Source organism: Cebus imitator, unplaced genomic scaffold (genome assembly GCF_001604975.1).
Source record: "Cebus imitator isolate Cc_AM_T3 unplaced genomic scaffold, Cebus_imitator-1.0 Scaffold288, whole genome shotgun sequence".
Lineage (NCBI taxonomy): Eukaryota > Metazoa > Chordata > Mammalia > Primates > Cebidae > Cebus > Cebus imitator.
Window position 1 is genome coordinate 1,957,311 of NW_016107603.1, and position 25,081 is coordinate 1,982,391.

At 39.3% G+C, this 25,081-nt stretch overlaps 1 protein-coding gene across 4 annotated transcripts in view; it reads right to left on the reverse strand.

Moving 5' to 3' along the window:
- The window catches only part of SEMA6A (semaphorin 6A), a 132,771-nt gene that overhangs the window by 18,286 nt on the left and 89,404 nt on the right, over positions 1–25,081 (reverse strand). For 2 of the 4 annotated variants that reach the window (XM_017502047.2, XM_017502044.2), the window contains 9 exons: positions 21,083–21,214; positions 18,778–18,933; positions 17,183–17,359; positions 16,678–16,818; positions 16,514–16,594; positions 14,262–14,320; positions 11,525–11,545; positions 11,340–11,390; positions 6,073–6,237 (listed from right to left, as the gene is read on the reverse strand). In XM_017502047.2, the coding sequence (XP_017357536.1) occupies positions 6,073–6,237; positions 11,340–11,390; positions 11,525–11,545; positions 14,262–14,320; positions 16,514–16,594; positions 16,678–16,818; positions 17,183–17,359; positions 18,778–18,933; positions 21,083–21,214 (983 nt within the window). The remainder of the gene's footprint in view (positions 1–6,072; positions 6,238–11,339; positions 11,391–11,524; positions 11,546–14,261; positions 14,321–16,513; positions 16,595–16,677; positions 16,819–17,182; positions 17,360–18,777; positions 18,934–21,082; positions 21,215–25,081) is intronic. The other 2 variants (XM_017502045.2, XM_017502046.2) reach the window with 2 other exon arrangements.

Here is a 25,081-nt window from a genome sequence, read left to right on the forward strand (position 1 = left end):
CTCAGCCTTAAAAAAAAAAAAAAAATCCAGAGTATGCCAACACGCCCACGAAAATTTTATATATGAGTCCTTTACCAAACATCCATCACTTTCCTCGTCTTCCCTGTCAAGTGATGTGTTACTACTATAATATTGGTACTGGGAGACAGAACTGAAGGAAGGGAGCTGAAAAATTGTTTCAGAGTGCTGTATCCTTGATGTGTTCAGCCAAGTTGTCTTCACTTGTCTAATATGCTTTTTTTAAGTCTGTGATGTGTGGTTTTGCCGTTTCATAAAGAGAGTGTTGGTCATAAAGGCCTTTTGGTGTGCTTTCCTGTCTACCTGTGCTCCATCTGTCTGGTGTTTGATATTTCTTGGACAGGAACTATGTCTATCTCTAACATAGCCTCTAGCTCTTCATTGGCATTCAAATTGCACTACAGAGCCAGTGATAAATTCTGCTTGAGACACCTCAGAAAATGTTTTTGTTATGGTAATGTTACTGAAGAAATGGCATAGGAAATTCAGCCCAAGTTTAAAAATCAGGAAAAGAGGAGAGGCCTATTTTTCTTCCTTTACTATCATCAGGAATAATTTTCTCTGTCCATAAAATCACTTACACATGACTTGATAGGAGCCAAAAAATTACATTCTGCTTTGGGAGAACTAGGGTGCTTTAAAATCCCAAATCCATTAGGTTTTAAGCATTGGAGAGTGTTAAAATGTAAGAGTAACCAGGGGGTAGGATCTATTATTAACTATACTCACCTAAAATGAGATTTCTCAGTCTGTTAATAAAGACAGCCTGACATTGAAGGCTTGGAACTCAAAATAGATAAAGTTTGAAAAGGAGAAAGGAAGGGTCAATTGTAGGGTATTGCCAGGGCGGGGCAACACCCTGTAGCAACATAGTCCTTATGGATATCAGCAAAACAGGTGAAAAGTGGAAAGGCTGAAGGTCTTGATTTGAGTCATAACTAGCTGCAGACCACACTAGGATGCTTGCTGCTGGTGTGGAGAGAAAACTTGCCAGATGCTTAACAAGCCTAGACTGGCTAATTTCTGATTAGTCTAAATCCATTTTACTTTAAATTTCTAGTTCGTGAAACTTTCCAACCCCAAACACAAAGCTCAGTAGGTAGCAAAGAAATCAGAAGGGCAGTAGGCTGTATAACCGCAACGCTTGGAGTGACACGTATTCACTTGGTTTTGCAATGGCCAGCCAGGAGAGGGTACAGTGGTCATCAAATCTCATTCGTCCAAATGTCAGAAGCAAAGTACTTGGCAATAGTTTAATCTTTACTGGATGCCTTCAACTGCTATAGTCCAGAGTTAACCTAAACTTTGGTCATTCAACTACCAATACTACAGTTTTAGTCATGACAATGAATCTCACTTACCATAGTATCAGTATTTTTATATCCCTCTTAACTCTTGCATTATTTACTTAATATTTTATTTAAATTACCTTTAAAATGTATTTCAAATGGAAACTTTGTATCATTATCACAAATGAAAAAAGGTGTCACTTTTCAAAGATAAAACGTAACCAGGAAAATAAAAATTAACTTAAAGCAAGTTAGTTCCAGCTAGATCCAGCTGCAAGACAAAGCCCCAGTGTAAACCCTATTCTCTGTTTGTCAAAAAGGGACAGTAGCAAGTTTAGGGAGTTGTTAATGAGAAAACACCAAACTGAGACTTTTTCTTTCACACAATCAAGAAGATAATGAAGAAGACTGAAAGAGCAATGAAAAGGGCATAAATTTCCAGCACATGACTCAAGACTCTTGAAGGCCATCATGTCCCTGCCACCTAAATCATCCCTCGTAAGGTGCTGCTCGTCTCACTCGGAGGCAATACTGCTGAAGGCTACTGCACATTTAAAGAATAAATAATTAACTATAAAGAGAATTATTGATAACCTCTGTGATTTATAAAATTCCATTTAGGATTGTGGGATGTGGACAATACTAATCATCTTTATAGATCTCATGAATCTTACCGGAATATTATTTCCCAAACTAAAAAACTGCTTATACAAATAGCTTGTACAATGATTAAAATATATTCAACATTTACTATCCATTTTAGCTTATTCACTTAATCTCTAATTTAAATTCTGTTTCTATAATACATCTTATTGTTGTCTGTAATGGGCATATTTTCTTGACTAAATGTAATCATGTGATAATATCTCACTTTAATGATTTCCCAAAAGATATAAGCATTTATATCTGGCACTTCAATACAATGGGAACTGCTCTATATTTACTATTTTGTCTGTTTTCTGAGAACTCACAAGAACTCTGTCAAGTAAAGTCTGAAGTTGGGGATTTTTCTTCTGTTCAGGATGTATTTTTGTGTCCTCACAAAATGGTCGGCATTTACATTTTATAGGTATGCTACACAGCTCTCTTGGCAGTTCTGGACATGGCTAATTTACTTACACATCTCACAGACTTCTTGGAAATCAGCTTTAAAGTATTGTTACTTTTGGTAAGGAATAAGAGGCACAAGAGTGGCTATTTATTCCCAGTATTGTTTAACCTAAAAAAGAAAGCTCTTATTTCTTTTGCTGTGGGAGGTGGTGGTGGGGAATAAGTCAAATCTAAAAATAAACTGGACTTCTTTTTCTTATTTATATGTAATTAGAGGCCCTTTGTAACCACCCATTACCACCTCAATAGTTATAAGAGGAATAAATAATATGTATTTTTTAATGTGGCAAAACCAAGAAAGAAGGAGTCAGGGCTGCATCTCATTTATCAACTTGGTGATTAAAGGGCTTGCTCTAGAGGCTCCAGACATCTAGGGACCCAGAGATAAAACAGAGCAGTTGGCTGTGTTTTCACTAATGAATCCAGGGCTTGAAAGATATCAGGCAATTTTAAAGAAAAGCAGCAAGGACAAGAGACATTAGACAAGGCCAGTAGGGTAATGAAGGGCAAGGCCAGTTACTGAGAGAGAAAATTACTTCATTTTCTATGATAATGCTTCCGCGTACTGTGCAAGTCTCTTCTCACGCTTTGTTAGTATGACTGTATATACATACAGCATCAGAATGCTACTCACAGTGTAGAAGGAAAGGGCCTTGGAACATTCCACAGAGGGGCAGAGGGCTTGGGTCTGTTATTTTGCAAGGGGGAGGCTAAGAACAATGGTAGCAGAAGGGGGTTAGGCTGCAAGCTGAGGAAGCGTGTTTCGACAGAATGTGAGGGACGCACAGGATTAAATCAAGACGAAAGACATAGCAAGGAAAAGAAAAACACAGCAAACATACTCTGGAAATGGAGAATTGTCTGGAGGATGAAGTGGACAATGAATGAGACCAGCTCACTGGCAGTCAGCATATCTGCAGAGTAGAGCCATGGGCTTGCCTTGTTCACTGGCCTTTTACCAGTGGCCAAAATAAAATGGGCACTGGATACTTGACTCCTCAGTGAGCTGGTCAGTGGGCACATTTTCTGCTTAGCGGGGAAATGCGACGTATTTTAGAAACAGTTCCAGAGTATATTTAGCTCCTAAAGCTGGGGCATACAAATGTCACATTCTCATGAGACAATCGACCCAGTAGAAAGAGCACCCATCACAGGCCCGTAAAAAACCCATGAAACTCTTGCATCCCGGGAGATGCTGCATACACGGATGTGACATCATTAAGGCACTGACATCAGGGAATGAAAAGAAGCGAGGGCATCACAGATTGGTTCAAGTTAAGGGACACCTTGGTGAGTCAGAAAAGGAACAAGACTTTTCCAACAGAATAACGCCATCACCAAGTCATACCACACAGTGCTTGGCAAAATGAAACAAAAGTTGAAAATAAATCATGAACATTAAACAAAAAATAATTTGGAGCAACATGGAAATCGAAATCATAAAAACTATGATAAAAGGAACATTAAGCTACATCTTTTGTTTAAAATTTCTGCACAACAACTCATTGGCATTGCCCCATCAAACATACAACTGATCGTAAAAAAACAAACTAGAATTTGACAGGACAAGGCAAGGAGTTACTAGCACAAGAACAGTGATCATGTTAAACACCCATGCAATCACCTCTGCCACCATTGTTTGACAATATGTAGACTGCTTCCAGCTTTGTCACTATAATAAGACCCAAGAGAATGAACAATGCCGAATTTTAAAATGATCTGTCAAAGTGTTAATTGGACCCTTTGAGAACCTCCATTCCTTGGGGGCAGTTAACGATTAGAGAAAATTCACGCTACCCCTCTCAGTGAAGTGAAAAGAAAATTACTGCAACCAACAGCTAGATATTTAGTTGGTAGATTTAATGCTTTACTGGGAAGGCTGTTTGTTTTGTTTTGTTTCAGAAAATCACAGTGGGCAAAACTACTTAGATTTCTACTACGTTTCCCTTCTTGAGAACATAGTCAAGACTAGCACGTCTGAGCTCAGGAGCCACACAGAACAAATACTGGCATATGCTAGGCTTGTAACCTGTCAGGACAGTTTCTCTTCTATCTGGAGCTTTCTTGGGATGAAAAAGCAAGGAGTCCCTCGCTCAAACTGAAAGAGGCTGATGAGAAACCAGCTTAAAAAAAAAAAAAAAAAAAAAAGATTTAGCGGGGAGTGGTGGCTCAAGCCTTTAACCCCAGTACTTTGGGAGGCTGAGGCAGGTGGATCACCTGAGGTCAGGAGTTCAAGACCAGTCTGGGCAACATGGAGAAACCCCGTCTCTACTAAATAAATAAATAAATAAAATATAAAAATTAGCTAGGTGTGGCGGTGAGCACCTGTAATCCCAGCTACTTGGGAGGCTGAACCAGGAGAATCGCTTGAACCTGGGAGGCAGATGTGCGGAGGTTGCCACCCGCCACTGCACTCCAGCCCGGGCAACAGAGCAAGACTCTGTCTCAAACAAACAAACAAACAAAAAAAATAGAGGCAGGGCGTATTACTAAGGGGAAGGAGAAGTCTATAGAAGAAAATAAAATCAGTTAAGAGGACATGCTCAAGAACAAGACAAAAGGGGCTCCATCTTTACATTTTGACTTGGCAAACAGCAGCAGAGTCCAGCACTCTCAGGAGATGAGAAGCAAAAAAGCAGATGAAAATGTAGTCTGAGAGTCTGCCCAGAAAACATTCTTTAAAAGCGAAGACGGAAATCTGTATGTAGAATGCTCTGGGGGAGGGCACGATAGCCACTGTCTTCTAAGGGTCACGGAGGCTGCTCTGCCCTCAAACTCAAACTCACGCTTGGATGAAACTCTTGAAAACATATAGAAGTAAACAATTCTGAATGGGGGGAAACAGCTCAGCAACATAACTGGGCTTTTCAGTCTCTGATTTACAAGACTGTTTTTTGGACAAGTAAAGGCCTCTTTGGTTGCAGCTGCAACTAAAGTAGGATGTGTTACCAGAAGCAGCAAATGGCAAGAAAGAGATGACATTTCCTGTCTGCAGTTAAGCAAAGAAAGCAAAGGAGAATTTAGGACAGTTCACAGTAGAGTCCCTTTCATTTAGTGTGGCTTCCTTCCCGTTTTAAATGCATAGCAATTCTGCTTGATTAAATAACATATTTTTGTCTTAGCTACTGTCCTCTAAGGGCAATTACAGTACGTCTGAGGACCATGGCTCTATTCAAATTCAGCACCATGCAAGAGTGAGAGATGCTACCGGCCAGAAAAGGCTTTGCCTGGCTATTTCTCAATTCACTGATTAACAGGGCCCTTACTTCAACTGCATTCACTTGCCAAAGCCCGAACTGCATTCCATCACATTATGGTGGGAAAAGAAGGTCCAAAAATCACAGAATAAGACTAAGAGGAGTGGCAAGGGATGTCAGAAGCCAGCATCTGCTTCGGGCCAAGCCACAGCTTTTTTGGGCAGAAGAAACTCAGAGGATCTATTATTTGTTTTGTGTGGTTTTTCCTTAGCCAGAGAATAATTTAGGATCAAACCTCACATAGAGGATGAGGCTGCAGTCTTTTTTGAGAAGCTTTCAATTATAGTGCATTGGAGGTTCCTTAAATCCTGCTAAAATTCAGCTGGAAGCAGTTACACAGTCCTCCCCACTTTTCCCTCCCTCTCCCCTGAGAGGAAGAGGCTCTTCCAAGGCCTTACCCTTCTTGTCTTGGTGATTATGGGAAGACACTGCCCCCAAAGGGTCTGTGCTGTCAGGTGAGTCAAGCAGATGCTTCCAGTCCAGCATTCCTTCCCTAGACTCATACCCCTCTTGAGCCGTCGAATCTGATGTGGTTGTGCTGGGCAAGAGGGAACTGGAGTGCCCTGTTTTCATCACAAATACAGTTAGGAAATCATTACCGGAGAGACCCACATTCCTTCTGCTCAGAGGCCCAGGTGGGACACCCAAGCTGGCTGTAAGACTGAGAGGAGATCACCCTAGAAATGACATGGCTTAGTGGTGGTGCTGAGGGGTGGTGGCGTGTTCAGCAGAAACCCCCTGAACTTGTAGTTACAAAACAAAGGGCCAGATCCTATCTCTGACACTTCCTGGGTGGGCCTCAGGGAATCACTTAACCTCTTCCTGTGCACCCAGTGGGTTTATGACACCTCTCAGTGTTGGGAGAATAGTGACATAATGGTGAAAGCATCTTGCACAGTGTCTGACACATAGTAGGTGCTCAAGAAATGCCAGTGTCCTTCTTTGATATTCCCATGGCAGGATGAAACACAGAAAATGTCCACTCCGGGAATCACGTCTGCGACCAATGGGGTAGGTTTCTGGTAGTGAGTAAGTCTTGTCCCCATCACAAGTGACCCAGTTACTCTGAGCCCTACCCATAGAGGTTCTACAGTGTGTCTAGTCTTAGGTTCAACTCAGCTTCACTTTCTGGAAGTAACTGCTTTCCAAAGGGATCTATTCCCACTGTCTTTGCATTGGAATGAAGGCTTCAACTGTTACGTGCTATTATGGCTGTGCCTTTTGTGTCTTATTTCAATAAAAATAGCCTCATTTTTGAGGCCGCAAAGAGTAAAGTGATTCAAATTGGAAAAACATAGATTTCGGAGGTTCGGATAAGCTACCATAGGATAATGTCAGAAAAATGGCTAGGTTGAGAGTTACAGCAGAAACTCTAGCCATTTCCTGTGAATTCGTTCATAAGCTCTCCCTCCATCATTCCACAAGGTTAAATACAGATTGTATCAGGTGCTTTGATCCAAGCTGACACAATGATTTAAAGAAGCCCTACTACCTGTTCTTTCTGGTAGAAATAAAATATGACCTCCCTGTGATTTTCAACTGGAGTTTTTGGCTTATTAAACCATCTTACATAGAGCAACCTCTTGAACAATTTTTAAAAAGACATGAGGGCAACTACTGTGCATGTGTAATTGGTGCCTTTAGTGGAAAGTAGGGCAGACTCACATAACTCCAAAGGCTTTGGCCTTGAAGTGTGATCACCATGCACATGATAAATAAAATATCGGCCTCCAGAAAGACAGATTATAAGAGTAAGTACAGTGTATTCTTCTTTTTTACAGTTATTATTGGAAGTTGGATTTGCCCCCCAAGAGACTGTAATATTACAAATTACAGACAAAACATATATAACAAAGATGGCTTTTTATCTTCTTAAAACTCTGCTTAGCAGGAAAAAGCAAGCCAAGTGGCTCAGCCATGCTATAGAGGCTTCTGTGGAGCCACCACACTTAAACGCTGCCCCAAAGCTCTGGTGACACTGAAGAGGTCCCTTTCTGTATGGCACTTGTTTGGCTCTCACACAGCTTCAAACATCCAATTTGTTGAAAATAGTCTGCTTCGTATCCAGCTGCTAAAAGCATGTTAATTTAAAATTCAAGGAATGCTTTATTCTAGACTTTTTGTTTTTACATTTCTGAGTTTCACATGTCATGTCATGTCATGATACAGATAAGAGAACAGGGGCAGGAAAAGTAGCCTGAGAAATGGAAATATAGAAGTTCCTTTATTTCCTTTCTGCTTACATTGAAGTCTAAAACATAACTTTTTTTTCCATTCCTGAATTCAAGACTACTCTAATAAAATACATGGTCAGCCTAAGAGAAAATTCAGTGCCCAGCATAAGCAAACAATTAGAAATAGCTTTGTAGGGAATTAGAAAGAGAAAGTGAGGAAGAATAAAAAATACCTCCCCTCCAAGTAGCAAGATTTCTTTGACCTGAATTGATATGCATTTTGAGCACTTTCAATTTAACTATGTTCAAGGGGCAATTTTATGGTAATGCCATAAGTATGGTTTAGGGAGAACATTTCTTAATACGGTAATCTAGGGGAAATATATGCCTAAGGGACACATTCTCTGTAGAAAGATTACCTGGACTGTATGCTGCAAATACATGGAAAACTCATTGGTAATGGAAAGCTATGGCTATGCGAGGAAATTAATGCGGACCAGATGGTAGTTAGGTAGGAAGATGTTTTACGCAAATGTGAGAAATCAGCGTCTTCTTCCTATCACTGAAGTGTTAGTCTAATACCCACCAGATCTCGATTTTTCTATATGTAAATCTAGAGAAACCATGCATCTGATTTGCTCAAAAGAAAAAAACTGAGCAGCATGAGGTTTGTAATCTTTTAAACTTACGCTTGAGGATAGGAAACACGTGCCAGGGGTGAATTAAACAGTCAGAGAAAGCAATACCTGATTCTCAAAAATTTTAGAACTGCCATGTAAAAGCATCATTAAGCAGCAGTCCTCAATTTGAACCAAGATGTGTTATTACCTCTCCAAGCTTAACAAAAATTACGAGGAAACCACTTGTATTCCTTCTTCTAATCTGATTTTGAAGGTTATATTATTTTTGTACATTCCCTAAGAGACTTTGCAACCAAAATAATGCTACAAAATAGACAAACATTTGTGGATGTGATATCACATGTCAATAGATTTGGAATTTATAATTTTGTCTTGTCAGTCCAATAAGAACGGTCACATTTTAATTCAATAGAGCTTATACTGTATCATTCTCAAAAAATACAAATAAATAGGTACATTTTGAAAGTTAACTTTAATGCATCATATTGTTTCTCTATATCTACAAGTCATTGTGATTCCAGAGGTTAAAGATCCTTCATACTACTCGAACCTATTAACAATATTTGTAGACAATTAGTTGCAAAACAGAGACACTAAATCAATACAAGAGAGGAAGAGAGAAGGAAAATAATCAGGGCCCAATTCACTAAAAGGGGTTCTTGCATATGTAACTTGTGTGGCACAGAGCTTCTGACAAGCAGAAAGCCTGTATCATTTAACGAAGTTGGGCAGTCCTGAGTTGGGCAGTTCTGGTTTTGTAGTTGGATCTACGGGCCTACACTCAGCCACCGACTGCAGGACACACACAAGACACAGCTAGAAACCATGGGGGCACTTTGTACTTTGGAGTTGGTTTCCTTGTGTATATCCATGCTCGTAACAATGCAGTTTGGTTCTTCTTTTGATGCTGCAAATGCAGTGCCCAGTACAGTGCCTTGGACACACAGTAGTCACTCAGCAAGTATTTGCTGAATGAATTTGTGAAAGCTATTCTGGGTTTATTAACTCCAAACTTAGCATCCCTTGCAATGGTTTATTTGAAAAAGTTGCCTATATTTTTGTAAGTACTGTCTGAACCAGCCCTCATTTTGATGGTCAATTCATAATCTAACTGCTTCACACTGAATAGATTTAACTTGAAATAGATAGGATTATTAGCTTAAAGGAAAATTCCAACTCTTCTTTAGTTTCCTCAAGACCTGAAAATGAGTGAGCATCATCCTTTAAAGTGTTAATATGGAATAATTAATAAGTATCTTTCCTTTTGTAAAGGAAATAAGAGAGGACATAGCTTAGGGAGTGATTTTTATATCCCGTAGTTTAATTATTCTATCTATTTGAGAAACTACCTGGGAGTTAAAATTGGTCTTAGTATGGCTGATGAATGCTGGACAGGTTGCTGGTTCAATTCATTTGAAGATCTTAATTTCTCAATATCTGATAAAGACTATTCAATTATAGATAATGATTGCAAAGTAACGTATTGGAAAAGAGTAGATGCTAAGCGTGGTTTTTCTTTGAAGGCAGTCTAAATTAGATGACATTTGCCTTCTAAGCAATTTTTCTTCTAGTCTTTAGTGTTCAATATTCTGGTTTGAATCATAGATGAGGGAACATTAAAGGTGGATGAATTCTGTGGGCTCATCTGCTCTACACTGCCGTACTTCACAGGGAGCCAGTCAGGAGAAACCAGGCACCGTTTTCCATGCCTACACAGCTCCAACCTATAAGACAGTCTTTAAGACACTCGGAAAGGCTTTTTATGTATGCTAATTTGACACAGGAAGTGAGAGTTTACAAAGAGCTATTAAACACATTTGTAGCCATCATGAACTATTTCTTTGGATCATAAATCTGCATTGCTTTCTTTTCCTTCCTCTTTTCTTTTATCTTTTTGAAAATTTATTTCTCTCCCTCTCTTATTACCTATTTCTATACTTAAAGACTGTCCTGGATCTGCTGCTTGATTATAGATCTTAAGCACACAAACTATAAAATGGCTGTGGATACATGAAACTCAGAGCTCCCACTATAATGCAGAGGCTTAAATTTGCCGTCACATAGATGTTTTTCATACAATATTTTAAAAAGCATATGGATAGGTTACCCTAATAAATATTTGGGGGTACCTTGAGAAACATAAATAGAACAGCTACATTTCAACTTCTCATATAAAGAATTCAGAATATTCTGTTTATGAGCTTAGAAGCTTTGTTTAATATACTGATTGTGTGTTTCAGACCAAGAACAATGAGATAAATCCTGTTTGCACATCATTTCCACTGCGTCACTCTTCCTTGTCTATGTTCTGAAGAAATCATACTGAGAATATCTCTAAATATTCATACTCTTTTTGAGCTTAAATTTCAGTGGCCAATTTCATACTATATTGGAAAGTTTTCTCTAATAAGAACCTGACCTGTGTATCCTGTATGGATTTTCTCCAGCAGAGGGTATTGTCCTGAGTGCCAGCATTTTAGGGGATGGTGTACTGTATCAGCTAAAAAACCATAGTCTATTAGTTATCAGCACTGTTCCTTTGTCTTGGATATACTTATGTTCGAAAGCAATTTCTTTTCCCTCAAGAACTCATTAAATGTATTCACCAAACTCCCTAAGGTTGGCATATTTCATGTTATCTGGATTAAAAATTTAGGACTCGGTCTCCCATATCAATTGTCTCACCTAGGCAGAGTGATTTTTGAAGGATGGTGAAATTAATAAATAATTTTAGTGAATTGGGGCCCTAAAGTAACAAAGAATCTGGTTCATGATGTTTAGGAATGAAAACTATAAGCTACTGCCAGATGAATGACTTAAAGAATTAAAAAAAAAAAACCATAAACTGACCATACACTGTGTTGTAAGACATTTCATGATCTGGTAGAGGAGTTGAAATGTCTATAAAAAAATAATGAGGATAAAAAATTAATTAAAAAGAAACAAGATTTGAACATACTCAAAGGATCAGTGAAATAGAAATTCTCAGATAGGTTTTCACCAGTATTAAATTATGAGAGTAATATCTTCCTTACCATTCAGTGCCACAAAGGAATCTGAAAGACAAAAGGGAGGAGAAGGTTACTTAATGTTTTACACTCTGCTTAGTGTGACTTACATAAGTGGGAATGAGCTAATACAGTACTATGCCAATGTATGATCCCTGTTCCTAAGTGCTTTTTAATTCCTGCATGTAATGTAAGATACATTATACTCAGTCTGATTTCACACCTCCTTATCTCTTCCACCAAGTGAATTTCCTCCAAGTCACTGCCTTTGCCAAGAGGCAGAGAAAATGCAAGAGTTGGCAGATGAAATGGTAACTGCAAATAGGTGATTCTAAGAGTTTAAGCCCTACTTTATACAGAGGGACGTGCATATGCATAAGTGATACCTGGACCACACTTACAAAAAAAAACACCTTTTCTTTATATTCTCTTTTTACTTTATCCTTGCAACCATGCTGTGAGGAACTGTCCAGAGTTATAGTATTCTGAAGTCATCAGGGGTTTTAGTTTGGAAATTAAAACAAAAAACAAACCTTTACACATATTAGGCAACATATCTAGGTGTGTGTTTTGTGTTGGGGTCAGATACCTGGTTCACTCAGCCTCTAACACTGGCTCTTTGTATTTTCCTCATTTCCCTTTAAAATCCTGTTAATTTTGTACCAGTTATAATGATTACACCAGTTATAGAAATCCTCTCTAATACCTACGTGGGGATAGGTCTGTCTAATAGAGGTAGTTCATGCTCCAGCAGGAACATGGGGAAAGGATAAGCCACGAGGAAAGGCAGGCAGGCAGAGGAGCAGCTTTACCTTCTGCCCAGAGTAAGCAAGCACCTTATGTGCCTCAGCAGGAGTGAGGTTAAAGGTCAAGGGCACACTGCAAAGCATGAAGGCAGATCCAGGGGGTTGACCGCTAAGATTACTCTGGAAATAAAGAGTAAATCACGGGTTTGGGACCTGAGAGCCTCCCCTATGCTACATACAGAGGCTCCTTACATTCTTCTTCCTGAGAACACAGAAAAGGGTGTGAGCCTACTGGTACAGTGGACATTCTATAGACACAGTAACAACCATCTTTACCTGTTACACGTATTTTCTGATTTGATCCAAATCTACACCCCTATTTTTTTACAGATGCCACTATCACAAGTAATATAAATGTGATGACAATGGCTCAACGTCATCTAAGCTGTTAATAAAGCATGCGTGCGTGCACACACACACGCACACACACACACATTAAATAAAACCTGTTTCCTTGCAAATAAAGCTATAATGCACTAAGATGATTAAGGTCTACTGATGGAACATCAAACTATTTCCCTGATAGAGATGAACACATACACGTAACATATATCTTTTGGTGATGACACTTCTCCTATGTTTATTTATTTACTCATGATTTTGTGTGTAAAGAATTTTTGCCAGTATATAATATTTGTAAATGAAAAAAATATATATGGCAAAGATTTGGAGATAAGTCTGACTTCAGCCTTCTTTATTTGATTATAACTAATCTCTAAAAAAGATAAGGTAGAAAGTTGAATGACACTTTAGAGTCTGAAATTTCAGTACTCACGACTGATATTCAGAGTTATATCCATGATTTTTATTAAGGAATCAAGTATCAGAAGTAATATAGCTTCATTCCCTTAAGAGATATTATTTGGTGCCATTTTGAATGCAAGCTTCTTGAAATTCAGCATATGTAACATTTGAAACAGCTCAAACTAGACATATTTTCCAAGAGTATGGTATTGTTCTTTAAATTAGCAAAAAAAGCATTTTCAGGAGCATATTGATATTAATCAGGTCACAGGACAACTGGGCAGAAATTTGAGCAAGATCCTTTATATAAAGTTCTAACTAAAATGTTAGCATTTAATAATGAACTCTGAAATTTGCACAGTAGGCCAATTCCTATAAAAAGGTTATTTTGGCCAGGTGCAGTTGCTCACACTTGTAATCCTAACTCTTTGGCAGGCTAAAGCAGGAGGATCGACTGATGTCAGGAGTGTGAGACCAGCCTAGACAACATGGTAAAACTCCCGTCTCTACTAAAATACAAAAATTAGCCGGGTGTGGTGGTAGATGCCTGCAGTCCTAGCTACTTGGGAGGCTGAGGAACAAGAATTGCTTGAACCTGGGAGGTGGAGGTTGCCGTGAATGGAGACTGCGCCACTTCCAGCCTGGGCAACACAGTGAGTGAGACTTTGTCTCAAAAAAAAACCAGGTTATTTTCATTTGCCTTGTACTTGTGGGTTATTTCTGAAATTTTTTTCCTATCACATACGGTAATAGACACAAATCTAATTTAAAAACATAATTACTTTCATTAGTTGATATGTTCAAGAATAAAACAGGCTCACTCAATTAAAATGCTAGAGTACAATGATCAATCTTTCTGTTATTTGGCTAAAATTGACAGTATAAAAGCCCATTTTAAAAAACAGCAAAACTGTCATTTTGTAATGGAAATGCTGATTTAACTTACTGCTTTGCTGTAATTAATATCCTCTAGAGTGAATGTGTTCCCCTGCATTAGAATTAATGAAATAGGTGCCAGCATTTATAGTGACAACACTGACAACTGGCTTTAGAACGCACTGCTTTCTTTATTTGATATTTACAAGATGATTTCTGTCATTTACGAATGTGTTAGTGTCAGCTGCACTCAGTTCCACATGTGAGCTGATGTATCTAGGCCTTTCACTGAAAGCATTTTTGCCCTAAGATAAAAATGGATAAAAGACTGTACTTACTGTGACAGTCCCCCAGACCATCTGTATTGCCACGCTCTATGTCCTGCTCAAAAGTCAGTCTTTTAAAAAAGGAAGGGAAAGAGAGACAGAAATGAATACAATAATAGGCGTCATTATTCAGAAATGAGTCTTAAGTTTCACTAAAGAGAATAACAGTTTGATAAATCGAGTGGCAGATGCAAAAAAGAAATAGATAATAGCTTGAAAATTTATCTCTGAAGTTTATAGCAATGAGTCTTAGGTGACTCTCCAAAGAGAAGTTGTGGTTTAAGCAGTGAATTCAGATAATATTCAGGGAGAAAATTAGTTTGCCGATTATTTATATCCTTCTTTTACTCTAATTCTCTGAGCATTTCTTAAGCATTTAAGAAGTTTAGATGTTAAAATACACTCCTCATATAAATAATATAGACGTCTATAAATTTTAAAAAAAGCCTTTTCCTCTCTATTCTCTTTTTCACTCCTACCCTTGCCTTTCTAAACCTTTATCTGTTTCTTTGCCTAGACCTTTATCTATCTAAAAACTTGGATGATAAAGTGTTCAAAGGTCCAAGCAGGCAGTGAGGGGACAGGAGCCGGTGGTGCCTTTTTTGGAGACCACTTGGCTATTCGTTCACTCGCAGCCCTGCCCCAGTCCTTGGCAGTATTACTCTCATTCTCTTGGACACGCTTACATTTCTTCCACGTCTACTAGGTCACCTCTGGGCTGTATAAGCCACATGACATTAATAAAACCAATTTTAATAAAAGCTATTTTGATTTTTAAAATAAGCATACCAGAGTCATTCTCCTTTGGGGACACTTTGTACATATTCTCATTATATAAGTGAAACTCTTATTTTGCAACTGACTTCAGAGTTTATTTATGAGCCATATAGGAAAACTATTTTGAAAGTCACAGCTTGATCTAATAATCTGCCATGTTTGGTTTCTAATCCTTTTTGGCACATTAAAAATCAAATTCTTCAAAAGATGAAGATTTATAATGGTAATGACAGCCAATATTCATCATGCCCTGAAGCCCGCTCTCCAAAGGGAGTGCCCCATGTTTTGAGCAATGCCAGCATCCTTGAAATATGAATGCAAACCTTAAGGAAACTATTTTGGAGTTCTTACAGCCTTTGGTCACATATTGAACATAGAAAGGACATAGGTCATTTTGTAGCTCCCCTCACCACACTTTGTGATTCTTTCTCCTCCACCTTGAGGGTTCCCATGAAAAGGTACAATGCTCTACTATTATAGCATGTCAATATTGCTACTTGCAAAGCTGTTCTAATAATATACAGTGAGTCAACCTTTTGCATTAGTCAAATTTCCAGGTCTGATCATATAGGTATCATTAGCTCTGTTTATGGGAATGTGGTGGTCATCAGACATGCCGTTTGGTCTGTTTAGCGATTCTGAAATAGGAAACGAGGCTCAGAGCAATGTAAAGATGGTTCTGTTTCCCCATTGGATCTGGGGAGGTTGAAGAAATGGCTGTGTCGAAGGAAGATCTGTGCTGCTCTAACCTCCTTGAGTTGCCACAACCAATCAAAGATGAGCACTGAATAGTTTTGCAAATGTATTTTGGATTTCACATTCAGTGAAGTAAAAGCATAGAAAGAAACCTCTTAGCCATTACCATCTAACCATTTAAAGCCAGGGTAACAATTTTCAACACCAAAATCACAGGCATGGTGGACTGGCCTCATTTAGCTGATCTGTTGGAGAACTGCCAAGAATTGATTGACTGCCTAATGAGTCATAGGGTCAACTGTTTTTCAGTGCAGGAAAAGGTTTATTGGATGTACACACCATGCTTGCAGTACAATTGCATTGCTTAACAAATGTTCTGCAATTTCTTCTCAACCCTGCACAGTCAATTACAACAGCCAGTTTTGCTATGGCTGGACAAAGCACTCACTAATCTAATCATCCTATTGCTCCTTTTCTCTGCTTTTCCCACCATGATGATCAAGGCAGGCACCTTCTTGTCCCTCTCTCCAGAGAATACGTTGAAGCCCACTGTGTTTCCATTCTGTGTTTTTAATCAGTCCAAAGATGATTAATCAATTGGAAATCTGCCACATGTGATGTGGTTAGGTTCTGTGAAATGGGAAAAGGAAGCATAAAGGCTGACAGTCCCGTTGCTGGAGTTTGTGCACAGAAAGCTGTGTGGTGGTGTGTGAGAGCAGAGCAAATCTTATATCTAGAATGCACCGTGGCTGGAAACCACTTTACCCTCTCCCACACCTCAGGCTCCTTACCTGCTGTTGGGTGACACATGGGCGCAGGCACCACCTTCTTTTATCCACCCACAATATGGGTCTCTGGAGGCAATACAGGTTCTGCAGGAAGAGGATGACCATGAGCTACCTAGGACTGTTTCCCAGCCACCATGGACTTTCTGTCAGTGAGGCAAAATACATACTTTTTACACTTCCCATGTCGTTCACACCGGCCAAGGGGAACCTTTATCACACAGGTAGAGAATGCAACATACAGAGAGCTGCTTGCTCTGTCCAGCTGCATGCCCATGATCCTTTTGTCTTCGACTCCATCATAGCTGCATCTGATTTTATCAGGCAAGAGAATATCATGAATAGACTCTGCTCTTTTTCTAGGCACCACCCTCACATCCCACTTCCCAACCCATAAGGCAATCTCTTAATCTGATCTAGCTGGCAGTGAAACAAACAAATCCTTTTGCCCCTGCACACACATAAATACACACATATATATGTATCTATATAAACACACACACATATTGGCAAGGAGAAAATAATGCTTTTTAGGTGTTAACAAATTTTTACAAACAGCATTGAAAGGTCATCTAAAATGCATAAAACCTAAGTCAGCCATGATTTTCTCTGAATGAAAGGGACCATAATAGCACGGCAAATAATTACTAAGAAAGAACCAAATATTCTACTTACTTTTCAGGGTTGTAAACGCTCATCTCCTCCAGGAAAAGGCTGTCATTTAGAAAACCACTGTTTCCTATCCTGGCCAAAAACTTCAAGATGATTCCCTTCTCTGATCCCAGAAAAACCACAGTGTGATTCTGATATGGCCCAGCAGTGGTGTCCACTGCAATTTTGGTCAGGCGGTATCTAAAATGACAGGACCACATTTTTTAATCTCTTTGTTGGTCTATCATTAAAGTGTTCACTGTTTCACTTGAAACAGCCGTGACATAGCTTTCTAGTAATAATCTCAAGAAAAATATATGCATATATATAATGTTCTTAAGTGGTTCTGGCCCTTTATTTCCATTTGCAGAGCATTAGTGTGGCTCCAAAGGGGAGGAAGGAGGGGTGTGTGTGTGTGTGTGTGTGTGTGTGTGTGCCAAGTTCCATAATAGATAGTCAAAATCACCTGAAACCACTTAGCAATAATCCCTTCCATGAACAAGGAAAGAATGATGTCTCCTTTGAAGAGGGTAAGAAGTAATAAGAAACTCATTTAACCTTTAGTTTAACCTTGAAAAGCAATGACTGCCATTTCTCCATACTCTTCCTCTGAGATGCAAAGCCTTCATCAGCAAAATGTTTGATTGGAAAGCTTTTCAATTTTTTGTAGAGGGGCTGAGAGAGTTGTAAAGGATGGAGAGATGGGGTGCTAATGGCACTACTAAAACTGTAAGGAGCTGCAACCCCAATGATACCCATTTAAAGCTAAAGGTGAAGGGCATATCTAGGATAAGTCCTACCAGCAACACTCTTTCTCTGAGATCCCTTGGTCACTCAACATTCCATGGGAACCTAGTTGTCTGAAGTACCATAGCTGGAGCCAGAAAGCACAGACCCTCCTGCAAGTTATATACCATGGTTTCCATTTTACATGCTAGAGCTATTGCCTGCTTTAATATGTTTTAGTAAAGTCATAGTATTAAAATAGTGGTAAAGTTAATTAACATTTTGTTTGATGTCTACCACAAATGGGATAGTACTTGGGAAAACCCGTTGAACTGTTTGAAAAGAACCTCTAAATAAATACAAGGAACAGTTTTTTAATGCTATCACAGATCTGTAATTGGCTTTCCCTTTACTGTTGGCCACCAGCTCAGAAAAAGAGTACTAAGGTATGAATCCTTCACACTGGCGAATGTGGTGTCCGTGCTCTGTGTGACGGCTAACAACCCAGGAGCTGTGCTCAGGTGGAATCTGCTGCAGGTTTTGTAATCATTTCCAACCAACCAGATATCCACATCCATTCATTGGTTCTCCTTCACTGCTCCTCTATTTGGCACAGATTGGATCAATGGGTTAATCCGGAAGGAAAGCTATTTCCTTCCTCTAATTGCTGGCATGTGACTAACTAGCCTGAAAATATTGGAGCTCTTCTCCCTGGGAATGTGTGAATAGGGGTTTGGTGGCATCCAACCAACCGGCCAGCATTTCATAGCTGAATGAATGCCCAGAATAGCAGAAGATGTTTGTGGCATTTCAAAGCTTGATCCACTGATACGTTCTACGAGCATGCGACGAAGTTAGGAAATCCATAAGGACACAGTTTGCTTGACACCCACCTGACCATTGTTCTCAGGAACCATGGCCTATTGAAGATGGAGGGCACTGCCTCATCCATGAGCGGGTGCGTCTTGATGAAGTTCAGGGTATCATCAGGAAACTCATTGGAGGTTGCATATTTTTCTAAGGAGGATGAGCCGGCACAGCAACCTGGCCTAAAATGAAACAAAAGGGTAAGCAGGGAGGAAGTTTATTTTGTGCCTTATGGCAAATTCTTTGAATGAACTGCTTCTCTAAGCATCTGGCTTGGAGGAAAACGTACTGCAGCCTGAGAGGAGGAAGTTGAACAATGCAGAATGCCACCAAGTACAATATGCTGAGATTTCCTCTGAGCCGCCTCCTCATTTCATAGAGGAGCCTCAGCCAGCACAGTTCAGCTTCTGCTGGGGGCAGGTTGGCTTCCTCCCAGAAGCACAAACCAACCTCAATAAACAGTGATGGAGCTTGAAACAAGTGAGTGAGTGTGGTTTGCACATATCTTGGGCATAGTTCTACTTATCCAAAAATGCTGCTAGAGATTCTTGACGCATTTACTCTACAGAGGGAGAGAATCAGGTTGATGTTTTCGCAAGTGTAGACAGCAAAGACTCTCCAAAAGTCACCAGGGTACATGCCAGCAAGACTCCATTTAACCATATTTCATTATCTGGGGCTTACTCAGAGAACATTTGGGTTTTGTTTCTTATTGTTGTTTTTATTTTTGTTTGATTTTGGCAAGTACGAAAAGCCAACGATATCAGATTCTTTCCTGAAAGGTCATTTTCTTGTAATTGAATGATGACAGCAAAAATGTGCCACGACAAGATATTCTATGGTTTCAGGAGTCAAGGGTCATCCCAGGAAAGTCAGATCAGGGAAACACTAAAGCCCATCTTGTCCAGACACCTGGTTTGCCTGTGTGGTGCAGGAGAGGCAACTGGACCCTCACAACACCAGCATGAACCACTCCTATGCCCACACTGCCTCAGGCACTAACCCAGCCAGCCCCACAAAAGCATCCTGACTGCTGCAAGAGGGATGAGGCAGGCATGTGGAAGGATGAGGTTAAACTCACTGCCATTAGCAGAAAATCACTTAAAGTGTATGTGCTGGTATTGATTGAGTGACACCATCTTTACTCACCAAGGAGACAGTATGACATAAGAACCTTCTGAAACCCAATCCCTCAGGCTTAACTCCCTTTTCTGCCAATCCAGAAAGTAGTTAACAATCCCAGGCAATGACTTAAGACTATCTCTCTGAGGTTGCTGGGGTATGCTTTCCATACCTAGTCTGCTGTCCATAAGTAACAGGGTATCAACATGCCAGATATCTCAGGTAATGAAGATGGATGAACCACTCAGTGTCTCCTCTGGGTATAAGTGGTTTATATTGTCTAAGTTAGTTCATGTAAGTGTACTTGGCTAGGTATTTTGTGGGAGGACTGCAGGTTGCAGGAGGGAGTTGAAAAAAAATTAGTAACACATTGGGCTTCCTTCCAGAGGCATATAACTCCAGGGGAAGACAGACACCATGGGTTGTTTCTGTGGAACTCGGAAGGCAGATGCTGTGATGGAGGTGTGAGTGTGTGCCACAGACAGAGGCAGGCAAAGGGCTTGGGGGGACTTCTCTCCTGTCCCAGTTAGGATGAATTTGCCTGTTTAGTGCAAGGACTGGAAGAGATAGGACTGAGAGGTGTCTTGGTTGACTCTAGACCACAATAAACCCATGAAAGCAATTCTAAGGCATGATTTGGGTAGAAGGACACTCTGCTGTATCTGGACCCAAAACAGACCCAAGCCTGGCAGACCAGAGACATCTCAGTGGTTCACTGTACCTGCTGGATTCTTCTCACCCATAGTCTGGAGTCCTAGACTCAGCTCTGATCAGCTTGGTCACAAAAGCCAGGAAACACTATTTATATTTCATATTTTATTTGGGATTAAAGACCTGGGTCTCTATAAAATTGAAGGGAAGCAGACAGAAGCAGTGGAAATCATCCCCCCAGCTATGTGAACTTGTACAATACCCTTTACCTCTCTGGGCCTCAGTTTCCCCAACTATAAGCCAATGAGGCCTCAGATGGTTTCATCCACTGTAGTATTATGTTGGATAAATAACATAAATGAAGGTGAAGCAGAGGATTAGAGGAACATAGGTTTGACTATATCAGAAGGTAACTTTGGATTTTGGTTAATGAGATGAAGGCAATCTGCTTGGCTTGCATGGAAGGCACTGGTGTGCAGTTTATGGATGTTTATTATCGGAGGTGCAAGCATTACCATTTCTAAAGTTTAAAATATCCGTATGAATATTTGCACATACCTGGGCTTGGGAACTCGTTCATCTGGAACTGGTGTCCAGGTGGAATCAGGAGACTTCTGTTCCTTGAATCTCCCGGTGAAAACACTGGCAATGTCAAGCATGTCATAGGCACAGACTGCAGACCCAGGGATGCTACAACATGACATTTCACACCAGGTGTTACTCATGAAATGGTTATGCATATGGTATGGAACAAACTCCAGAGAAACTTTCCTATTACAGCAAGTAAAATTTAAAGTTCCTACCTGGACACTATAAATGTAAGGGATCTTAGTACATAAAGAAAAAAATTCTCTCAATCAAATTTGCAACAATTGCCTTAAAGAATAGGCTAGTTATAGCAAGCTCACAGAGACCAAAAAAACCCTTCATGTCTACATTGCCTCGTGAACTGCTTTTATTTATAAAGGAAGAATTGTTGAGCTAGTGATAGAAGTTTCATGAATTCCTTGATACTAATTATCAGCCCAAGACCCTGATGTCTCTGGAGAGCATTCTGTATCACTAATATTGGTGAAAATTTGAAACAAAAGTGCTCTCCCATTGTCCACATCTGGCTTCTTTGAATTTGGTTCTTCAAGCCAACAATCTGAAGGTGTGTAAGAATATGTTTGTGGGGGGAAAAACCCACACACATTTTATGTTAGTCTCTGTACATTTAAATTTTTATCTTCCTGATTATACTTGCATAAGACTAAACAATTTAAGTGTAAAATGCCATCACTTTGCAAATAAAGTACTTTATAAAGTGTTAAATAATATTAATGGCCGTCAGCTCCACCTATAATTATATCCTTGCCTGGCACCCCTGGAAGGACTTAGACTTCCATTTTTAATCAATGGTGGGAAGGAATAAATTATTCATTCATCTGGGTACACTGTTTACATTTGGACACACATTTGTTTTTGACTATAGTTGTTCCTTGATTTTGATCAAATAAATTGCAGGCACCAGCTGGCCAAGAGTTTTAATCAGGCTTCGAGATAGTGCGTCATTACATGGCTAGAACATCCAGGACAAGAGGCATGGGTGCCTCACAGAGCGGCAACATCATCCAGAGAGAATGATTTTGTCTTGATTTTTGCAAATGTTGAACAGATATGAAAATACTTCATAAATGACTAGGAGAATTTCATTCCATCTTTAATTCATAAGAAAATTATTGATGTGTTCCTTAAATAAAGCAAGAAATAGAGAGAAGCTTAAAATGCTTATTTAAAATAAGGTGGCAAAATCAATTTTAAATATATATAAATTTATACATGTATATGTGTTGTTCACAGAAATAAGTGTATAAGACCGTGATTCCCATTTGTTTTGGAATTTCAGAACCTTTGCATTATTTTTTCAATTTTATAAGACTCTTGTCACATACTTCTTTTCTGAAAGTAACACATTTACATATAGTATTTGCCTTATATATTAAGAAAAATAGGATAAATACTGCTTGAAGTATTTTATGATGCACCCCATAATAACTAAAGATATCCTAAGATTTCGTAGTATTCCTGAGGTTAGAATCAGTTGTGAAATCCTTTCTTCTTCGTTCCTTATATTCCTCTCTCCCTCCTTCCTTTCCTTCTTTCCAACCTTCCTTCACTCCTTTCTTCCCATCTTCCATTCATTCAACATATGTTTACTGGATCCCTACTTGAGGCAGTAAGTGCTCCACAAACATCATTGGTCTTGTCCTCAGTTGGCTCACAGTTCAGTGTGGAGGCAAGTATAAGAATAATAACAAAAATAAGGAGAACTGCTTGAGCCCAGGAGGCAGAGGCTGCAGTAAGCAGAGATGGCGACATTGCACTCATTCCAGCCTGGGCAACAGAGTGAGACTCGGTCTCAGGAAAAAAAAAAAAAAAAAAAAAAAAAAAAAAAAAAAAAAAAAAAAAAAAAAAAAAAAGGATAACAACAACAATATCTTCAGGACAATATGGTAAGAACAGAATGTACAAGGAATATGCATAAGGTCCCATGGGAGGTGACTAGCTGACGTTTGAAGCATCCGCAGGGTTTCAGGGAGCAGTCGTTGGTCAGTGGGCACATTCTCGCAGAAAGCAATGAATAGGCAAAGCACGGCACATTCAAAAAGCAGATCTTTACTCTGATCAGCCTGTGGCACCAGCTGCATGGCAGAGGATGGGAGGGGATGAACTAAAGGAGGAAATGGGGCCAGACCCTGTGGGGGCTTGCGTGTCATGCCAAGGAGCTAGGGCTTTATCCTTAGGGCAAATAATGGATTTGAAACAATTCGACATGACCAAGTTTGCTTGTGTAAAGGACAAAGCAGAGAGGGATGAAACCAGAGAAAGTAAAAACAGAGGGACTATAATTTAGAGATGACAGTGGGTATGCATATGTTTAGGTGGATGTTAGATTACAAAACAAATATGATTTCTGAGACTGCATAAGCATGCACTAAGTAGACGTTTCTTAGGGGCCATTTAAGAAAATACTTTAGATGAAATCATCTATAACAGTCAAGGGCTTATTACTATATTGTAGTCACAAAGTAACCCACATCCTTAAAAAAACAAGGCAAAACAAAACAAAAACTAGAAATGTGCTCTTAGATTCCATCAGCCCTGCATTTCCATGTGCCAAGACAGTATACTTTTTCAAAATTCTAGAGACGTGTTCTGATGTATGAGCAATTAAGGCCTGAATTTTTAAATACCGTTTCTATCCTCAAGTCTAAAAATCGCTACAGATGTTTAAAGCTTACTTAAATCTAACTGAGTACTGCTTGATGCAATACGGGTTTATATTTTCGTATTATTTCCAGTGGGGAGCTTGACTCTTGTCCTCTGTATAATTGAGGAACATGATTTCATCCTTCATGATGGAGGCTCTTTTCTGGGCTCCACTCAGTTCCTAAATATTTCCTTCTAGATGCTATCCCTCCAGTTTTATCATTTTGTTCCAGTCATTTAGGCACTCATCAAGTTCTTAAAATCTTTGTAAAAAGATTAATTCAAAGCAAAACAGTGTATTGCTAGAGGAAGATATTCAATACAGAACACCCCAAATTCTGCATAGAAATGAGAACACAGCACATGAATTTAGATTTCACGACCACACACACAGTTAGGATCATTTTCACACAATAGTATTAAGATGCTGAAATCTTGTTGGCTTCACAGAGAGCTGAGTACCAAGGAAAACCACTAATGCTTATTTTCCTTCTGTTCTGTACACATTTTCACTGCTCTAGGAACAATTATTGGTGCATCATTTAGTTGCTTGAAGTCTTAGCTTTAACTAGATACAAAAACAGGAGTGACTAGGCTGACACTCATAATTTGTATGTACAATATTTGACGATTTACAAATTCTCAGTAGAGCGTCCAGAGTCAGACTATGATGCTGCATCTGGGGTCTGAGCTGTGGCCCAACTTGCTGAGTGAGCTTGCCCAAGGATGACTTCATTGGACAGGACAATAACCAAAGTCCCTTAGAATTCATTTGAATCCTAGATTTCACCCCATAGCATTTTAATACATTTCCAATGTTTTTACTTCAAAAGATTTGATCCAGTCATGAGAATATTAAAAGTCAAATACTGCAAATTATTTGATGACCTGGAAGAGACAGGGAAAACATTCTTGACTTCCAAAGCTGCCTCTTCCAGCTACTGACTACTTGGACCAGGTAGTACAATATGTTGAACTCAGTTTCCGTAAGTGGAAAAAGAGGACAATATTATCTAGTTTCTAGGATTACTGGATGGGTTTAGAAATAATACATAAAAAGTGTTTATATACCAGGCTTATATAAATAGAAGATGTTGTTATAATTTATTGAACTACTTCTCCTAAAACCTAACCTAATAGTGCTTATAAACTATTAATTTGTTGATGAAAACTAAGTGTTAAGTGCTTCTTAAGCTACACACAGTGAATGCGATTTTCAGTCAGTTGCAAATATTGTTTATTAGAAGAGAACCCCCTGGGAGAAGGAAGCCAGGAAAAATTGATGAGGTCAACACAGCTAGGGCA